Source organism: Diadema antillarum, unplaced genomic scaffold (assembly GCF_040938485.1).
Source record: "Diadema antillarum isolate AM-2024a unplaced genomic scaffold, OU_Dant_1.0 seq00000320_RagTag, whole genome shotgun sequence".
Lineage (NCBI taxonomy): Eukaryota > Metazoa > Echinodermata > Echinoidea > Diadematoida > Diadematidae > Diadema > Diadema antillarum.
In genome coordinates this window covers 578,868-599,089 of record NW_027271339.1, presented here as the reverse complement: position 1 = coordinate 599,089, position 20,222 = coordinate 578,868, and the positions used below count along the sequence as shown (strand labels likewise).

Here is a 20,222-nt window from a genome sequence, read left to right as displayed (position 1 = left end):
GCTAGTGCTCGATAAAGACAGTCATGTCATTTTTCATTTCCAGAAAAAATGTACTCGCATAGAGATAATACCTCATTTGCACAGCCAAAATGGCGTCCGACCACAGCGTCTTTATTTTATAAAATGATCCATCTATCGAGGTCCAAGTGTGTGCAAAATATGACGGTGATACCATATACACTGAGATTACACAATGAACTATATTTGACCTTTGACCCCACTTTACACAGCCAAGATGGCATCTGAGCAAAAAGTTGTTAATTTGTGAAATGATTCTTGCAACATGTTCCTTACGTGTGCAAAATATGGGAAAGATAGGACATGTATTTACCAAGATACAGGATTAAACACTTTTGACCTTTGACCCTAATTCACCTACCCGAGAGAGTGTCAGAGGAAGTAGTTATTTTATGAAATGATGTTCGTGACATGAACAAAACATGTGCAAAATATGAGGTTGATAGCCATTGTTGTTGTTGATCTATTGCACAGAAAGTGGAAGAAAGAAAGAAAATAAAGAAAAAGTTAAGGTATTATACAGAAATTTGAAGGAGAAGCATAAAAGATCAGAAAAAGACAAAGTCAGGAAGGGAGAATACGACTAACTAAAGACTAGATCCGAGAATTTGTCAAGACTGACAAATTAGGTGATAAGATGTACAAATGATTTCTGAGATTCTCATTGAAGAAAAGGGAATCAAATCTTTCATCTCAACAGATTTGAAATGGAAAGGGCATATTATGTTAACAAAGAGACACAATGAACCTCACTTTGATAAAAAGCCATTATCTTATGAAATGATCCTCTTGACAAGGTCCATATCTGTTCAAAATATGGTGCAATATGCCATGTATTTACCAAGATACAGGATGAAATTGGTTTGATCCTTGACTCTACTTTAGACAGCCGAGATGGCATCCGATTAGAAAGTTGTTATTTCACGAAACTATCCATATGCCATGGGCTAAAGGTTTGCAAAATATGGGAGTGATAGGGCATGTAGTTACCAAGATACAGTACAAAGTAGTCTTGACCCTTAACCCTATATACCTCGCACAGCCTAGATGGCATCTGAGTCAAAAGTCGTTGTTTTATGAAATGATCCAGACACCTTAGTCCATTTATGTACAAAATCTGGCCCTGATTGAGTATTTAGTAAGCAAGATACAAAATAAAGAATATTTGACCTTTGAACCTCATTTGCACAGCCAAAATGGCGTCCGACCAAAGCGTTGTTATTTCACAAAATGATCCATCTATCGAGGCCCATGTGTGTGCAAAGTATGGCGGTGAAACCATATACACTAATGAGGTTACAGAATGAAGTATATTTGACCTTTGACCCCACTAATACAGCCAAGATGGCATCTGAGCAAAACCTTGTTATTTTGTGAAACGATTCTTGCAATCTGGTCCTTACATGTGCAAAATGTGGGAAAGATAAGACGCGTATTCACAGAGATACAGGATTAAACACTTTTGACCTTTGACCCTAATTTACCTAAGTACCCAAGAGGGTGTCGGAGGAAGTAGTTGTTATTTTATGAAATGATTTTCGTGACATGAACTAAACGTGTGCAAAATATGGGGTTGATAGCCATTGTTGCTGTTGATCTATTGCACAGAAAGTGGAAGAAAGAAAGAAAAATAAAGAAGGTATTGTATTTGTATAGAAATTTGAAGGAGAAGCATTAAAAAAATCAGAAAAAGATAAAGTTAGGAAGGGAGAATAAGACTAACTAAAGAAAAAGAAGAAAAGAGTATTTTTAAACTAGAAATGTCGCTTTGGCGACTGGTATGCCTCCGCCATAATGCATGATTTTCCCAATAGGTCTAGATAGTACATGTGGACACTGTGTGATTACATTTTCACAAAATTGGCAAAATATTTGAATGACAAGTTCATCACAAATGTGTTGAATGTTCACCTTTCTTGACGTAGGTTTAATTGGATGAATAGGAGAGCATGTATCTAGGGATTTAAGGACTTTAACTTGACTTTGACCCATTCATACATTTAGGCATTGAGTAATTTTCAAGGTACAGGTGTGGAGAAAAAGTGCAATTTCTGAATTGAATAGTAAATTGTTACCATTTTCATCTGGCCTTGACCCTAAAATTCATAAGATAATTACTTTCAGGTAGAACATGCATAATATGTACTAAGTTTCAAGGTAACTTGAGCCACTTCCGAGATATGGAGGAAAAAGTTAGTTCAGCACTTTCACTTGATCTTTGACCTTTTGACCTTTGAGGCAAAAAGAGAAAAAAAAAAAACTTTCCAGAGAATTTCTATTACATGTAGGTTACACACGCATACACCAAGTGTAAAAAAAAACCCTGCTGGCATTGCATAAATGAGGGTAATAGTAAAATTTTGAAGTCTTGCACTTGACCTTTGACCCCTGACCTTTGACCCCATGAACCCTACATTCTCTAGATAATCACTTCCAGTCAGTACGTGTATACTTGTATACTATGTTCCATGAAGATACCTTGAACAATTTTCCAAGGTACGGAGAAAAAAAAGAAGTTTTGATATTTTTACTTGACCTTTTGACCTTTGACCTTTGACCTCATGACCCAAACTTTCACCAGAGAATCTTAATTGGGTAATACATGTATACACTAAGTTTCAAGAAAATCTCTTCAGGCATTCAATAGATATGGTGGAAATAGTGAAATTTTATGTATTTGACCCTGACCTTTTGACCTTTGACCTTTGACCTCATGACCCAAACTTTCACCAGAGAATCTTAATTGGGTAAAACATGTATACACTAAGTTTCAAGAAAATATCTTCAGGCATTCAATGATATGGTGGAAATAGTGAAATTTTATGTATTTGACCTTGACCTTTTGACCTTTGACCTTGAGCATGTGCACCCAAAAGTTGATAGGCACAACTTCACCCCCTAATACATATACATGCCAAGTTTCATTAGGATACCTCAACAGGTTTCGATAGTTACCTTGTCCACAAAATTCATTACGGACGGACGGACGGACAACCCGAAAACATAATGCCTCCGGCACCACTTCGTGGCGGAGGCATAAAAAAGAAAGCAAAAGAATTGGCAGGGGTGAGCCTCGAACCTGGGAACTTCAGATTAAAAGTCAGATGCGCTATCCACTGAGCTATTTCATCCCCCATAGGCTCTGTGTATTAAGCAAAATGACGCTACATCGAAGCCAAGTGCCAATTTCAACCAAGTTTCTCGACGTGATCCCGACGTCGTATTAAAAAATGGAGGGCACCTTCACCACAGCCCAAAGTCTCAGCTACAACATATCAAAATCTGGGAGAAATTCACCGAAGGATAAGTGAGCTAGTGCTCAATAAAGACAGTCATGTCAATTTTCATTTCCAGAAAAACTGCCCTCCCAATTTGGATGAAAATCGGCAAAGGATAAGTGAGATGACGTCATCTTGAAAATTTGCCTTTTTTATTTCATTGAAAAATTTGATATCTTTTAATCATTTCTCCAGCATCGTCAACCCATGAAATGACATGTACAACTTATCAGCTTTCAAAATATGTAAAGAAAATGGGGGGTCGCGGTCAATCCTGACGAGTAAAATCGGATTCAAAATTGCTGTTTTTTTGCATAGTTACACTGTATACTGCCATTGACGCGCGCACGGAATTTCAACTTTGACGGGCCCGTATGACGTCATATTGTGTTGGATTGACTTGAAACTTGGTAGTATTATTCCTTTACATTTTAGACATCCGATCCATGTCAAAAAATGGGAAATTTCTATTGCATACGAGCTGTGCGTGCATATATGTGCGCGTGCGTACGCGTCCGTCCATTTTTTTCAATTTTTCAAAAAATGCTCCAAATGATTTGAAACGTGTGCAAAAAAATTTTGAGCTCGATTGGAGCATGTCAACATTTCAACGTGCGTGTACTCGTACGTTTTAAGTGTAAACATGAATTTTGAGAATATGAGTAGAAAGAGCTTGACTTGAACTATATGAAACGTACATTTCATTGAGAAATTCCATTCCATTCATGAGATATGAATGAGAATGTGATTTCATATAATGACATCATAGTGATGTCACAGTCGACTGATCACAACGATCTTTAATATTAAATCTGTCGTCTTTAAGACATGATACATATATGGTATAATTTTGAAATTGATAAGCATAAGACTTTCTGAGTTAACCTCTGCACAACTTTTGAGGAGAAATAAATAAAGAAGAAGAAGAACAAAGAATCAGTACAGATACAGAAGGTGATCCGAGAGGTTACTCGGATCACCTAAAAAAGAAGAAAAAAGTGTTTAAAAAAACAAGAGACCCGCGGGTCTAGCGCTCACCTGAGTATCGCAAGTTCACCTTTCACGCAGTCACTAATCTAAATTAAAATTTGACCAGGCATTCTCAAGTAGAAGATGAAAATGTACAATAAGGGCCCAATTTTTTAAAGATTCCTTAATTTGGGGGGATTGGGGCCCCCTGGGGCCCTCTGGGTGGGGCATGGTGCCCATTTTGATAAATTGAGATCCTGACCCCCTAGGGATGCTACCTGCCAAGTTTGACAAAAATCCATCATGAGGTTTTCAGGAAGAAGATGAAAATGTACAATTCAGGCCCCCATTTGGACCCTTCCAACCACCCCCCCCCCCCCCTACCCAAGAGGGGCACCCCTGGATCTCCTATGAACAAACTTCAAACTACAGTCATTAATGTACTCACTCATAATATTATCTCAGCTCTATAACTTCTGATTCTAGAGAAGATTTATAAAGATTCCTTCATTTGGGGGGTTTGGGACCCCTGGGGGCCCCCTGGGTTGGGCATGGTGCCCATTTTAACAAATTGAGATCCTAACCCCCTAGGGATGCTACCTGCCAAGTTTGGTGAAAATGGGTCATGGGGTTTTCAAGAATAAGATAAAAATGTACAATTTAGGCCCCATTAGGACCCCTCCTCACCCCCTCCCCTGGGTCCCAAGGGGGGCACCCCTGATTCTGCCATGAACAAACTTGAAACTACAGTCATCAATGTACTAACTCATAGTATTAACTTAGCTCTATCACTTCTGGTTCTAGAGAAGAAGATTTTTACAGATTCCTTAATTTTGGGGGGTTTGGGCCCCCCTGGGGGCCCCCTGGGTGGGGCATGGTGCCCATTTTAACAAATTGAGTTCCTAACCCCCTAGGGATGCTACCTGCCAAGTTTGGTGAAAATGGGTCATGGGGTTCTCAAGAAGAAGATGAAAATGTACAATTTAGGCCCCATTAGAACCCTTCCCCACCCCCCTCCCCTGGGTCCCAAGGGGGGCACCCCTGATTCTGCCATGAACAAACTTGAAACTACAGTCATCAATGTACTAACTCATAGTATTAACTTAGCTCTATCACTTCTGGTTCTAGAGAAGAAGATTTTTACAGATTCCTTAATTTTGGGGGGTTTGGGCCCCCCTGGGGGCCCCCTGGGTGGGGCATGGTGCCCATTTTAACAAATTGAGTTCCTAACCCCCTAGGGATGCTACCTGCCAAGTTTGATGAAAATCGGTCTTGGGGTTTTCAAGAAGAAGATGAAAATGTAAAAAGTTTACGCACGACGCACGACGGACGACGGACGACGGACGACGCACGACGGACGCCGGACGAAGGGCGATCGCAATAGCTCACTTGAGCCTTTGGCTCAGGTGAGCTAAAAAGCAAAAAGCAGGGGTGAACCTTGAACCTAGGACCTTTAGATTAAAAGTCGGATGCACTATCCACTGAGCTATTTCATCCCCCATAGGCTCTGTGTATTAAGCAAAATAACGCTACATCGAAGCCAAGTGCCAATTTTAACAAAGTTTTTCGACGTGATCCCGACGTCGTATGAAAAAATGGAGGGCACCGTCACCATAGCCCAAAGTCTCAGCTACAACATATCAAAATCTGGGAGAAATTCACCAAAGGATAAGTGAGCTAGTGCTCAATAAAGACTGTCATGTCAATTTTCATTTCAAGAAAAACTGCCCTTCCAGAGAGATAATACGTAAATTGGTCAAATTTGACAAGATTACTTTCAATCCATTTTTATGAGGTGATGACATCATCTACCGGTAATCAAAATTTTTATATACAATTATAAAAGAGCATTAAATAAGCTACAACATACTGAAATCTGGGTGAAAATCGGCAAAGGATAAGTGAGATGACGTCATCTTGAAAATTTGCCTTTTTTATTTCATTGAAAAATTTGATATCTTTTAATCATTTCTCCAGCATCGTCAACCCATGAAATGACATGTACAACTTATCAGCTTTCAGAATATGTAAAGAAAATGGGGGGTCGCGGTCTATCCTGACGAGTAAAATCGGATTCAAAATTGCCGTTTTTTTTTGCATAGTTACACTGTATATTGCCATTGACGCGCGCACGGAATTTCAACTTTGACGGGCCCGTATGACGTCATATTGCGTTGGATTGACTTGAAACTTGGTAGTATTATTCCTTTACATTTTAGACATCCGATCCATGTCAAAAAATGGGAAATTTGTATTGCATACGAGCTGTGCGTGCGTACATGTGCGTGCGCGTACGCGTCCGTCCATTTTTTTCAATTTTTCAAAAAATGCTCCAAATGATCTGAAACGTGTGCAAAAAAATTTTGAGCTCGATTGGAGCATGTCAACATTTCAACGTGCGTGTACGCGTACGTTTCAAGTGTAAACATGAATTTTGAGAATATGAGTAGAAAGAGCTTGACTTGAACTATATGAAACGTACATTTCATTGAGAAATTCCATTCCATTAATGAGATATGAATGAGAATGTGATTTCATATAATGACATCATAGTGATGTCACAGTCGACTGATCACAACGATCTTATTAAATCTGTCATCTTTGGGACATGATACATATATGGTATAATTTTGAAATTGATAGGCATAAGACTTTCTGAGTTAACCTCTGCACAACTTTTGAGAAGAAATAAATAAAGAAGAAGAAGAAGAACAAAGAATCAGTACAGATACAGAAGGTGATCCGAGAGGATACTCGGATCACCTAAAAAAGAAGAAAAAAGTGTTTTAAAAAAAAAGCAAAAAGCTGGGGTGAACCTCGAACCTAGGACCTTTAGATTAAAAGTCGGATGCGCTATCCACTGAGCTATTTCATCCCCCATAGGCTCTGTGTATTAAGCAAAATGATGCTACATCGAAGCCAAGTGATAATTTTAACGAAGTTTTTCAACGTGATCCCGACGTCGTATGAAAAAATGGAGGGTCCATTCACGATAGCCCAAAGTCTCAGCTAGAACATATTAAAATCTGGGAGAAATTCATCGAAGGATATGTGAGCTAGGGCTAAAAAAAGATAGTCATGTCAATTTTCATTTCCAGAAAAACTGCACTATCATAGAGATAACACGTAAACTGGTCAAATTTGACAAGGTTACTTTCAATCCATTTTTACGAGGTGATGCCATCATCCAATCAAAATTTTGATATTACATTTATGAAAGAGCATTTAATAAGCTACAACATACTGAAATCTGGGTGAAAATCGGCAAAGGATAAGTGAGATACGCTCAAGTGAACTTGAAATTTGATGACGTCATTTTGAAAATTTACTTTTTTTATTTTATTAAGAAATTTGATATCTTTTAATCATTTTTCCAGCATCGTCAACCCATGGAATTACATGTACAACTCATCAGCTTTCAGAATATGTAAAAAAAAAAAGGGGGGTCACCGTCCATCCCGACGAGTAAAATCGGATTTAAAATTGCCGGTTTTTTGGCATAGTTGCACTGTATATCGCCATTGACACGCGCGGGGAATTTCAACTTTGACAGGCCCGTATGACGTCATATTGAGTCGGATTGACTTGAAACTTGGTAAATTTATACCTTGACATTTTACACATCCGCTCCATGTGAGAAAACGGGGAATTTCTATTGCATATGAGTTGTGCGTGCGTATGTGCACGTGCGCGTACGTCGACTTTTTATCAAATATTTTATGCAAATAACCTGAAATATGTGCAAAACAATTTTGAGCTCGATTGAAGAATCTTAATATTTCAACGTGCACGTACGCATACGTTTTAAGTGTACAGATGATTTTTGAGAACATGAGTAGAAAGACCTTGACCTGTAATATATGTGATGTAAATTTCATTGAAAAATTCCATTTCATCAATGAGATATGAATGAGAAGGAAATTTCAGATGACGTCACTATGACGTCATGATTGACTAATCACAATGAAACATTAGATCTGTCGTCCTTATGACATGATGCATATATGGTGTAAGTTTGAAGTTGATAGTCTGAGGACTTTTTGAGTTAACCTCTACACAACATTTGGTGAGAAAGAAATAAAGAAAGAATCAGTACAGATACAGAAGGTGATCCGAGAGGATACTTTGATCACCTAATAAAATGATTTGTAACATATATCTGACTGCCTTTTTTGTTAATGCCACAATTCTAAGGGATAGTACCGTTCTGGTTGAGATGAGGATTCAGGTTTTAACTTTTCACAAGATAATCGAAATCTGCTTATACGAAATACTTAAAAGCATGCAATTCTAAGAGGAATTAAAAATTTATTTGATGAAAATCACTTTTGATATGGCTGAGATGTCCAAATTAAAGGAAAAGAAAGATGTCCACATAAAAGTAGATGGACCATCACATTTTGTTAGGACCTCTTTCTCTTACTTTATTTTGGATATCTGGGTCATTTCAAAGCCAATTTTCATCAAATAAAGTTTTAATTCCTCTTAGAACTGCATTGTCCTGTTAGCAAGTCATATACATAGAGCATGATGTTAACCGGTTAAATTCGTGCGCAAAAGCGCTTCACGTTTAAACTTTGATGCACGATTCATTTTACTGGTAAGGTATATGACATGTTTGTTGGTAACGTATCTGATGTGTTGTTACAGTTCTCACACTTAATACAAAAATATTAACTTTCTTAAGCAATTTCTGTTGTGTGATTAGTCATTACCTTAAGAGGGAGGAATAACCTCCCTCCCTCAATCAGACATACATCATCAATCGACAGTTTAAACTAGAAATGTCGCTATGGCGACTGGTATGCCTCCGCCATAATGCATGATTCTCCTAATAGGTCTAGATAGTACATGTGGACAATGTGTGATTACATTTTCACAAAACTGGCAAAATATTGAAATGACAAGTTTGTCACAAATGTGTTGAATGTTCACCTTCCTTGACCTTGGTTTAATTGGATGAATAGGAGAGCATGTATTTGGGGATTTAAGGACTTTAACTTGACTTTGACCCATTCATACATTTATGCAATGAGTAATTTCATGGTACCGGTATGGAGAAAAAGTGCAATTTCTGTACTGAATAGTAAATTTTTACCATGTTCATATGGCCTTTGACCCTAAAATTCATAAGATAATCACTTTCAGGTAGAACATGAATAAATATGCAGTAAGTTTCACGATAAATTGAGCCACTTCCGAGATATGGAGGAAAAAGTTAGTTCAGCACTTTCACTTGATCTTTGACCTTTTGACCTTTGAGGCAAAAAAAAAGAAAAGAAAAAAAAACTCTCCAGAGAATTTCTATTAGGTTACACATGCATACACCAAGTGTAAACAAAAAATAATAATCCTGCTGGCATTGCATGAACATGAGGGAAATAGTAAAATTTTGAAGTGTTGCACTTGGCCTTTGACCCCTGACCTTTGACCCCATGAACCCTACATTCTCTAGATAATCACTGCCAGTCAGTACATGTATATACTATGTTCCATGAAGATACCTTGAACAATTTTCCAATTTACAGAGAAAAAAAGTTTTAATACTTTTACTTGACCTTTTGACCTTTGACCTTTGACCTCATGACCCAAACTTTCACCAAAGAATCTAAATTGGGTAATACATGTATACACTAAGTTTCAAGAAAATATCTTCAGGCATTGCATAGATATGGTGGAAATAGTGAAATTTTATGTATTTGACCTTGACCTTTTGACCTTTGACCTCAAGCACGTGCACCCAAAAGTTGATAGGCACAACTTCACCCCCTAATACACATACATGCCAAGTTTCATTAGGATACCTCAAAAGGTTTTGATAGTTACCTTGTCCACAAAATTCATTACGGACGGACGGAAAGACGGACGGACGGACGGACGGAAGGACGGACGGACGGACAACCCGAAAACATAATGCCTCCGGCACCATAAAAATCTTCTTAAAACACATCTATTTCAGGAGAGTTTCCCGTCGTCACAGTTCATTACATCTCTGCATGGTTCCCAGATATCAGATATCCTTTATAAATTATGATTATGTAAGTATTAGTCCTTAAATTTCATAATGTCATTATATTGTACAATCTTCATTTACTCATTAGATTGTGTTACTTTCTTATCAATCTATTTGTGTTTTTTTAAATTATATGTAGCTATTTGCGGTTGAGTATACTGTAAATGCTCCATAGAAACTGCGCAATATAAATCCACAATGATGATTATTATCATTATTACCAAGTATTCAAAAGTACCTGGGCTTTGCTTTTGTTTACAGCATACTTTTTATGCCTCCGCCACGAAGTGGTGCCGGAGGCATTATGTTTTCGGGTTGTCCATCCGTCCGTCCGTCCGTCCTTCCGTCCGTCCGTCCTTCCGTCCGTCCGTAATGAATTTTGTGGACAGGGTAACTACCAAAACCTTTTGAGGTATCCTAATGAAACTTGGCATGTATGTGTATTAGGGGGTGAAGTTGTGCCTATCAACTTTTGGGTGCACATGCTCAAGGTCAAAGGTCAAAAGGTCAAGGTCAAATGATTAGAATTTCACTATTTCCCCCATATCTATGCAATGCCTAAAGATATTTTCTTGAAACGTAGTGTATACATGTATTACCCAATTAAGATTCTCTGGTGAAAGTTTGGGGTCATGAGGTCAAAAGGTCAAGTAAAGTGTTAAAATTTTACTTTTTTCTCTGTATCTTGGAAATTGTTCAAGGTATCTTCATGAAACATAGTATATATGCATGTACTGACTGGCAGTGGTTATCTAGGGAATTCAGGGTTCATTGGGTCAAAGGTCAGGGGTCAAAGGTCAAGGCAATACTTCAAAATGTTACTATTTTCCTTATATTTATGCAATGCCAGCAGGATTATTTTGTTTAACTTGATGTATGCATGTATAACCCAATAGAAATTATCTGGGATTTTTTTTTTTTGCCAAGAAGGTCAAAGGTCAAAAGGTCAAAGTCAAAGTGCTGAACTTCTTTCTCCATATCTCGGAAGTGGCTCAAGTTATCTTGAAACTTAGTACATATTTATGTATGTTCTGCCTGACCGTGATTCTCTTATAAATCAAAGGCCAGATGAAAATGATAACAATTTACTGTTCAATACAGAAATTGCACTTTTTCTCCATACCTTGAAAATTACTCGGTGCATAAACTTATGAAAGGGTCAAAGTCAAGTTAAAGTTCTTAAATCCCCAAATACATGCTCTCCTCCAATTCATCCAATTAAACATACACGTGTAGGTCAAGGAAGGTAAACATTCAATACATTTGTGACAAACATGTCATTTTGATATTTTGCCAATTTTGTGAAAATGTAATCACACATTGTCCACATGTACCTGGTACTATAGACCCATTAGGAGAATCAGGCATTATGGCGGAGGCATACCAGTCGCCATAGCGACATTTCTAGTTTCTAAATGAAACAAAGTTTAAGTAACATCTGAATATCAGCTCATCCTAACATAACATTATTATCCTAACATTACACTAGATCATGTTACCAGATTCACCGATGGTCTTTCTCAAATGATAGGTTCAAATATTCATTACGGTATACTGGACCTGTATTGTGGAATGATTTGAACGTGAACCATGTTTTTAATGTACAATTTAATAATATTTTTTAAAAACAGTATAAAAAGATTCTTCTGAGTTTATACTGAAGTTCTATGTGAAAGTTTCGGTTTTAGATTTTGGGTGATATACTTATGTATTTTGACCATGTTAATTTGTTTGTTTGTTTGTTTCTGTATGTTTTTGCTTGTTTGTTTTCTCAGATCAAATCTGTTTCTATACATTAGGTATGCACAGTCTTACAAGCCATTTAAGGGCTTTCTTATGTGCATTCCATTTTTCATCATTACAGTTGTGTACTTTGTGCTGATTTGTATAGCATATGAATGTAACAATACCTTGTGTTAACGTTGTTTTGTTTTTTATATGTCATGTGGTTTTTTTTTTATCCTTGTGGAATGATGGACATAAACGAAATTTAAATTTAATAAGGTTTCCATGGCTTCGGATCAGTAGATATATATATTATTATTCTTTTTTTTTTTGGAACAAGAGATCCAATGAATAAATCATGGTTCCATGTATGCGTGAGGTTGACTTTGTTTAACATATTAAATTACACCGCTATGCGGCATTACATTGATCTTCTCTTAACCCGTCGAGGACGAGTCCAGAGTATACTCGGGCAAGCGTCTATGGGAAATGCGTGTTGTAGCAAAATCAAACAGTCGTCAACAGATTAAGAGTCTTAAAAAGGGCATCGTGTCTGACTGCAATTTGGCGACATGATATAAATGATCTCCTAGAGAATTATCAAAACTTCATATTGTTATGTAATATTATTTGTCATTCAGGCAATTGAGGGGCAATGGAATGAAGTACAATAGGGCTTGATTTGAACATATTAACGAGTAAGAACTTGATAAGAACACTTCATTTTCTGGTGACAAGGGGTATTTCGGGTTATATCTAACTTTGGATCGTATTTCTAATATTATCCCAGATGTCCCAATAAATAGTGTATCCCCCCAACAGAGTTCAGAGTATGGATTTGGCCTCGTTGCGCCGCCGCGTCCGCCGCAGAGATTTTCTTGTGAGCGCTCTACTGGCTGCAGTTCTTCTTAGATCATCTTCAAAAGAAGCCTATTGTTTTTGGTGATGGCGCCCTCACTTGTTCTGTCTTTATACACGAAAAGGTAAATTTAACAGGGTCTGCTTTTGTGTGCGATGCTGGCCTTGTTTCTTGACCAATTTTTTTTTCAAATTTGGTATGTAAATGTATCATAGTCAAATCTATACACCTATACCTATTGATACTGCTGCCCCCACTGTTCCACCTTTTACAGGGTCAAAGGTCACCCTGATCAGGACAAAATTTGCAAAAATGCTTATTTATGCAATAACTTGATTGTTACTCACTGGATTTTACTCAGACTTGCTAAGGAGGTGTATGGGTGGTCATTCTACATGAAGGACACAACAGTTTGTGGTGACGGCGCCCTCAGTGTTCAGACTTGGAGGCCATGTCACATTTCTTGTATATGCTCTATAAGCCACATTTCTTGTCGGATTTTATTCAAACTTGCTATGGAGGTTTGTGGGGAGTTATTCTAGGTAACAAAAGTTTTCATTGCCAGCGCACTCATTGTTCAAACTTTTATAGGATGAAATATCATATTCCTTGTATGTGCTATATACCAGCCTCATTTCTCGTCGGATTTTATTGTATCCTGCGACAGTTGCCATATCATACAACATTCTTGCCTAAAAAGTCATCTAGATGGGGTATGGGAGACGGGTTCAGGAGATACATGGGCTCGAACGGGTCTCCTGTGCGGTGCTCTAGTTGACATATATTTTACAGGTCTAACCTCTCTGGTGAATTGAACAAAAAATATTGATTTCTAAGGGACAAAATATAGATTTAAACTGCATGAACATGCTGGCATCATGAAAATCACAGTTTTGCACACTTTTTGGGAGAATGGCCCATATATCACTGTATCATTTCACATAATGGCACTGTCCTTCACACCAGGAAAGTCCCTTAGTCATCTCCCAGAAATCCATCCCAAATCCCAAATTTTGCTGTAAAAAAAGCAGAATTGGTGCACTTTTCAAAAGCACGCACGAATTAAGTCCAGTATTAAGAATCAAGGTTGCAGAAAAAGCGCCAACAATCGAAAACCATGCCATTCTGTTGCAAGATTTTCTCGCTTATTGCAAGCACAAATTGTGATGGTATATGACCTGCAAAAACACAAAAGAAAAACAAAATCTCTGTACATGCCAATGCAGTGACTAAATGTACAGGGGTTGATGCAAGTGCCGACTCCCCAAAATCTGGACACCAATGGGTGCTACAACTTCTCCGATGCAACCTTGTGTCAGCCACCAAGGTATGGCGCAGAGCATTTTTTTTTTTTTTTTTTGACATTGAACGTGCATAGCGCCCATCCGAATTCTGGAGGGGCAGCATGGATTCTGATAGATTATTAAGGTGATATATTTTGGGATTTTGTGAAATTCTATGATGTGCCAGTACTTAAAGGAAACCAAAACCCAAAGAAAAATGTGAATTGAGTGAAAGTAGCAACATTAGTAGAACACATCAGTGAAAGTTTGAGGAAAAGCGGACAATCAATGCAAAAGTTATGCATTTGTTAAGTTTTGGTGTTGGAACCGCTGGATGAGGAGACTAGGTTATGACGTATACGTGGACAACAATATAAAGAAAATATAAAGGAAATTTCATAAAAATTTACTTTTCTAGCATAACGAAACAGCACTTGACTAACTGCTTTCAGAAAGCAGGGGGAATAATATTATAGCTCCCCTAACATATGCCAGTATCAAGTTGATGGAATATGTAATTTTCATGAAAAATTAATTTTAGTTTATTTTGTATTGTTGTCCACACATAACGTTGTTGTTGTTGACATCATAACCTCTAGTAGTCTCCTCATCCAGCGGTTCCAACACCAAAACTTTAAATATTCATAATTTTTGCATCGACTGTCCAATTTTCCTACAACTTTCACTGATGTGTTCTAGTAATGTTGCTGCTTTGACTCAATCCACATTTCTCTTTGGATTTTGGTTTCCTTTAACAAAACCGACATTGAGATAAAAGTAGTGGTGGTTTTACTCTATACTCTAAATGGACCACATGTCATGATCTGTCCAAATCTGCTAGACAAGGAAGGCAGGGTGGGGGGGGGGGGGGTGTTTCACAGAGTTCAAGAATTTAAGTTAATCGTATTTATTTAAATAGTGAAGATCGGCTGAATATCAAAATCTGTGTATCTCTTCAATGGTACCGTATTTTAACTTCCTAATGAAAATAATATCTAGGGAGCTTTTGCTTTCTCCATGCAGCCACGATCCATTTGTATTGAGATTAACAAGGGACAAAGGAATCTGTCCACATAATTTTGCTAACAATTTGCAGTGCAGTGGATTCTGAAAAGAGTGAATCAAACTGAACAGGGAATCAAGTGGCACAGGCTACTATAATTTCAAGTTAACCTTAACCCGTTGAGGACAGACTGATTTTGCTACAACATGCATTTCCCACAGACACCTGCCCGAGTATACTCAGGACTTGTCCTCAACAGGTGAACTTAGGATCGACTTACAATATTGTACATAACATTCTTTGTGAAACATCCTCACTGGCACTGCCCCAGCCCCGGCGAAGATTAGGATTAACATGAGGGTTTGGCCTATTGGGGTAGCCAAATAAACACTGTGCTTTGCGACAGTGCTGTGCCTAGCAGGGTCTGGCTCGTAGTAGGCCTACATGTAGTACTACATGTATGTTGTACTGCAGGACATACATGGAGTGGTTAGGGCTTAGCCTAGACAGAAAAAATCTGTCTGTCCAGAGGAGTCTTTTATCATTTTTAGACTTCAGGGAATATTCCACTAAGCAAGATACAGTCTTTGAACATATCTCTGACGGCCAGATACAGACTGATCTTTCGGTCAAGGCTTAGCCTATGAAAGGCACATGATCCCGGTGGTTTAGTCAAATGCGTACGCGGGCGCACGGCGCAAGTTTCCTATAGAGACCTACGCTATCAACTCCTCTTTAGCCCTTACGCTGTGACCTACTTCTCCGAGTCCGAAGAAGTCTGATCCACTGTAGTCAGTGGTCCGATCACAGTTCGGCTCGTGATTCGGCTGAGTGGAGATGACAGCTTTAGCAAACTTCTTTTGTGACCTCATAATAATAAGCACATATGCACGCACCCTGGCATTACTACAGACTGTGTGATGCGCAGAGAAGACAACCAAGGCAACGTTACTTAGCAACACCTACGCGCTTTACTCTTGACGACAGCTTAACTTCAGCAATCTTTGTATCAATGCTAACGGTGATCGACAGTATCATTAACAGCACCCTCTACACTACTGGGACTATGCACCTTTAACCCTATTCCAATTGACCCCCCTCGACATTTCGTGCCACGATTCCGCAACGCACTATGATTTTGCCGCGTCGTTTCACGACTTTTTTCATTGAAGTCTCCTGCATATTTTGAGACCAAATTTGCGACGTCCGGGTACACCGTTCTGAAGTTACGTAATGTTTTGCATATGCTTGTCAACCTGAAAACCGCTCAAATTTATATCGTATGCAAATTGTCTTTTTTTTCTTAAATTGATATGAATTACATGTAGATTATTTCAACTTTTGACCATTGAAATTAATCAATTCTAATGAAGATAAGCTTGAAAAAGTACCAGCAACAGATTTTGGCGAAAAAACAATAGAAAACAAAAGTTTAAAAAACAATGAAATACGTAAGAAATTCAAATGAAAAACAAAAGAAAATGATTTCAATTGAGCTATTTTTTTCAAGAAAATTGCTCCATGTGTCTTGAGGAACTCTGACGCAAAAAATCTAGCAATCCTTCAGTCGTTTTAATGGAGTTGTAGGTGAAAATATGATTTCATGCGTAAATTTCCATAATTAATTTACTAAGAATATAAAATCAAAATTTTTCTACTGCATGACCATGTAATCTTGTAGTTAACAACCGGCTCTATGTTCAGGCCAGATTTTGCGGCGATCGCGCGATTGGCAGCCGAGATCTGAAGGGGGGGTCAAATTGAACCCCCCCAGTAACAACTTGGTGTTAAATAGCCCAGTTAAAATTGGGTTAAACTGCGTGAAGGAGCGCCCCGTGGTTAGGCTTAGCCCAACTGTACTATGCAGTGTCTGATTTGGCCTAGTTAGCCAGACCAGGGGGTAAATAAAATTTAAGACTGACAAAAATTATGGTATGCTGTGTGTGTCTTCAATGTTGCTCAACTTTCTATGAAAATGAGGATTTTGGAGACTTTTTTTTTTCCATGTAGCCATTGATAAAATACATGTACAAGATAAAATAAACATTAATGATAATTCGAAGTGGGTGGTGATTAGGCTAATGAAATTGAATTGGGAATGACGCGCCTCAAATACAAAAACAACAACAACAACAACGGAAACCAGTGGCATACCATAATTTTTATGTCAATCTTGAATCAAGTTTGACTTTGTGAAACAACCCCCCCCCCCCATCGCCGTTAAATGTTCTTCTTCTTAGCTGGTTATTAGACTGCCTCCTTCAATAATCTGAAGATTCTTGCAGACTGTGTTATTAAATACAGTTTATTTACAGATTTGCAGATATTTACAAGCATGAAGATATTTACAAACATGAAGAAAAAGACTAGCCAACCATTAGTCAGTTACGAAATGGCGCTGCAATAATTTCTGACAGGGAATTCCAGGTCCTTTACTGTTCTTGGAAAGGACAAATGACAATGTGATTCAGTTCTCGAGTATGGTATCTGATAGAAGTTACCAGCTATCTATTTATCTATCTATATAAATAATCTATCTTGTCGCCGTAATCTGACGTTAGCAGCAAGGCTGTGTACCAGGGGTAGACAAAGATTTCTCTAGTTAAGCCTAGCTAGGTTTTGACCGAAAGATCGGTCTGTATCTGGTTGTCGGGGATATGTTCCACAAAGACTGCGTCTGGCTTCACGGATCCCCTCTCTGGAGAGTGATGACGTCAAAAAAATAAATAAAATAGAAGACTCCTCCAGACAGACGGATCTTTCTGTCTAAGCTAGGTTGGATTTTAACTGCGACCAGGAGCTGGTCGCGAAGCGTTGGGGCTAACGTTACACAAGGAGCGCCCCAGGGATAGGTTGGATTCAGGGTTAGATCTTGACCGAAAGATCAGTCTGTATCTGGTCGTCGGGGAAATGTTCCATGGAGACTGTGTCTGGCTTCACGGATCCCCTCATATACAGAGGAGAGCGATAACGTCAAAAAAGACTCCTCCGGCTCCGGATCTTTCTGTCTAACACCAGTTAACATTAGGTTTATATTTAAAGAATAATTATAAATAACCCCGGGACGCTCCGTGTACACAGTTATGCTGCGTGTTGGGGCTGGTCGCAGTTACTGAGTTAGGTTTATAATAACTATCTAGGTCAATACATAACTACACGCAGCCGCTGTCACGAAGCGCGACACGGCTGCACCTCTATTCCCTCGCAGACGTTGTCATTTTTCAGTGTGGTTGTGCGACTCCTTCATGAATATCTTTATTAATCATGGAAAACTAAAATACAAGGAATTATCGCAATCTATGATAATCATTCAATAATCGGTACGCGATTTTTTTGTTTAATTACGTCAAACACTCACCGAAATCTGTGGCTGAAATCAGGTCTGTAAACGTCCTTATTGCTTCACTCCTCATCTGCGTGTTATTTGAATGGCATTCACTCTCGTATACTACAACGTACAGCAACGTAGGTAGTCGGAGAGCTAGCGTCTGGTCGGGCTAGGTTTATAATAGATCTAGATGGTCTAGATAGCTAAAATAGCAAGTTAGACTGTTAAATAAATAGAAGTTAGAACAATAATGCTACATGTACATATTGAACTCTCTCTAACGTAACAGCAACGTACACTCCCAGGATCTGGAAATGGTTCAGGTCTTCATCGAGTGGTTGTATCATACTGCATGACTGACAGAAAAACGCGATGGAGGGACGCAGGGCGTCTTCATGGCCTGCGCTTGCCGACAAATTGCCCGAAAGCACAGCGTGACAGTTCCAACAGGTTCTGGTTGTCGAAGAAGAGCAACGGACGTACTTCACACCGCTGTTCACATGATCTCTAACGCTACTGTTCACATGGCAAACTGGTCGCGGTGGTGGCCGCATTCGCTGACAAACGTTCTTTGACTGGAGGAGCTGTGAATGTAACGTTCTTGGTAGACTTCTACTTTCTGTGTGAGGCGGTAGTCTCCTCTTCACGAAAATCCGTAAAGGCGAGAAACTGAGCCAAAAGGAGAAGGTACGATTAGTCATTCCCATGCACTTTGTCAGATCGGCCATGGCTTACTTGTACTCACAAACCCGCGCCCGTGGGTTGATCCCACAAGAACTCTGTGTTTGATCCGCCGGAACGCGTGTTGTCGAAATGCACCGTAAACAGCGCAAGTCGGCCCAAATGTTGTTGCCAATCTAGTACGCTCAGACTACTTTTAGCGATTTCCGCACGTGCATTGTCTATGGAAGCCCCAAAACATAGTCTGCTAAATTCAGGTAAAAACGAGTAAATCGTAAGGGCGGACTCACACTGTGCGATTTTTACTGCGATGCGCTGCGCTGCGACAATGTGCGATATCGCAGCCTGTTGCACTCTGTCGCAGGTGCTGCGATGTACACCGCACACTGTGCGATTTGTGGCCTACGATTTACACCGTGCGCATGCGTACATCGTACATTACGGCACCTGTTCATCATAAAGAACGGTCACCATGAATAGAAGTCACTCGTGACTTTTTTTTTTTTTTTTTTTTTTTTTTTGGCGACGTTGGTTTGAAAAGTACATGTATGTTCAAGCTTGCTTTTTTTATTATTCCAAAGTAACTACAGAAATTACTAGATATGAATCGAATAACAGTGTATATTCTAAGAAATAAAGTTAATAATGATAGAAAAAAGAAATACCATATTTTGGTATTAATTTGGATCACTGCCTGGATCAAAGTCCCCCCCCCCTTTTTTTTTTTGAGGAGGGGGGGGGGGGGTTACGTGGTTGTAGGATTCTTGATCATTGGAAATAGTCATTTACAGCATATTACGCATATTTATGTAATTATTACAATGGGTAGAAATCAGAGTAAGGGTGAAAAAGTACTGCTTGGTGGAGGTCTGTATTCTCTGAGTGCTTTTCTAAGGCTTTGATAGTGGAATTCTAGCATTGTGGTTTCTCAAACACATAAAATATTGTGCTGACATATTTTTCTGAGTGGCCCTTGAAAAATTCACTCTTGTTTTGTGTACGGTATGTAATTACCATCCAGATGTAAGGGAATCACACTTATTTACAATATATATTGATTCACAA

General features: G+C 38.7%; 1 protein-coding gene across 4 annotated transcripts in view; it reads right to left on the bottom strand.

The window, feature by feature from the left end:
• Window positions 1-19,218, bottom strand: part of LOC139730509 (iron-sulfur cluster co-chaperone protein HscB-like) — a 97,332-nt gene extending 78,114 nt beyond the window's left edge. For all 4 annotated transcript variants that reach the window (XM_071641348.1, XM_071641349.1, XM_071641351.1 and 1 more), the window contains exon 1: window positions 18,774-19,218. In XM_071641348.1, coding sequence (XP_071497449.1) covers window positions 18,774-19,204 — 431 coding nt within the window. In that variant the 5' untranslated portion in view covers window positions 19,205-19,218. The remainder of the gene's footprint in view (window positions 1-18,773) is intronic.
• Window positions 19,219-20,222: the final 1,004 nt, after the last annotated feature.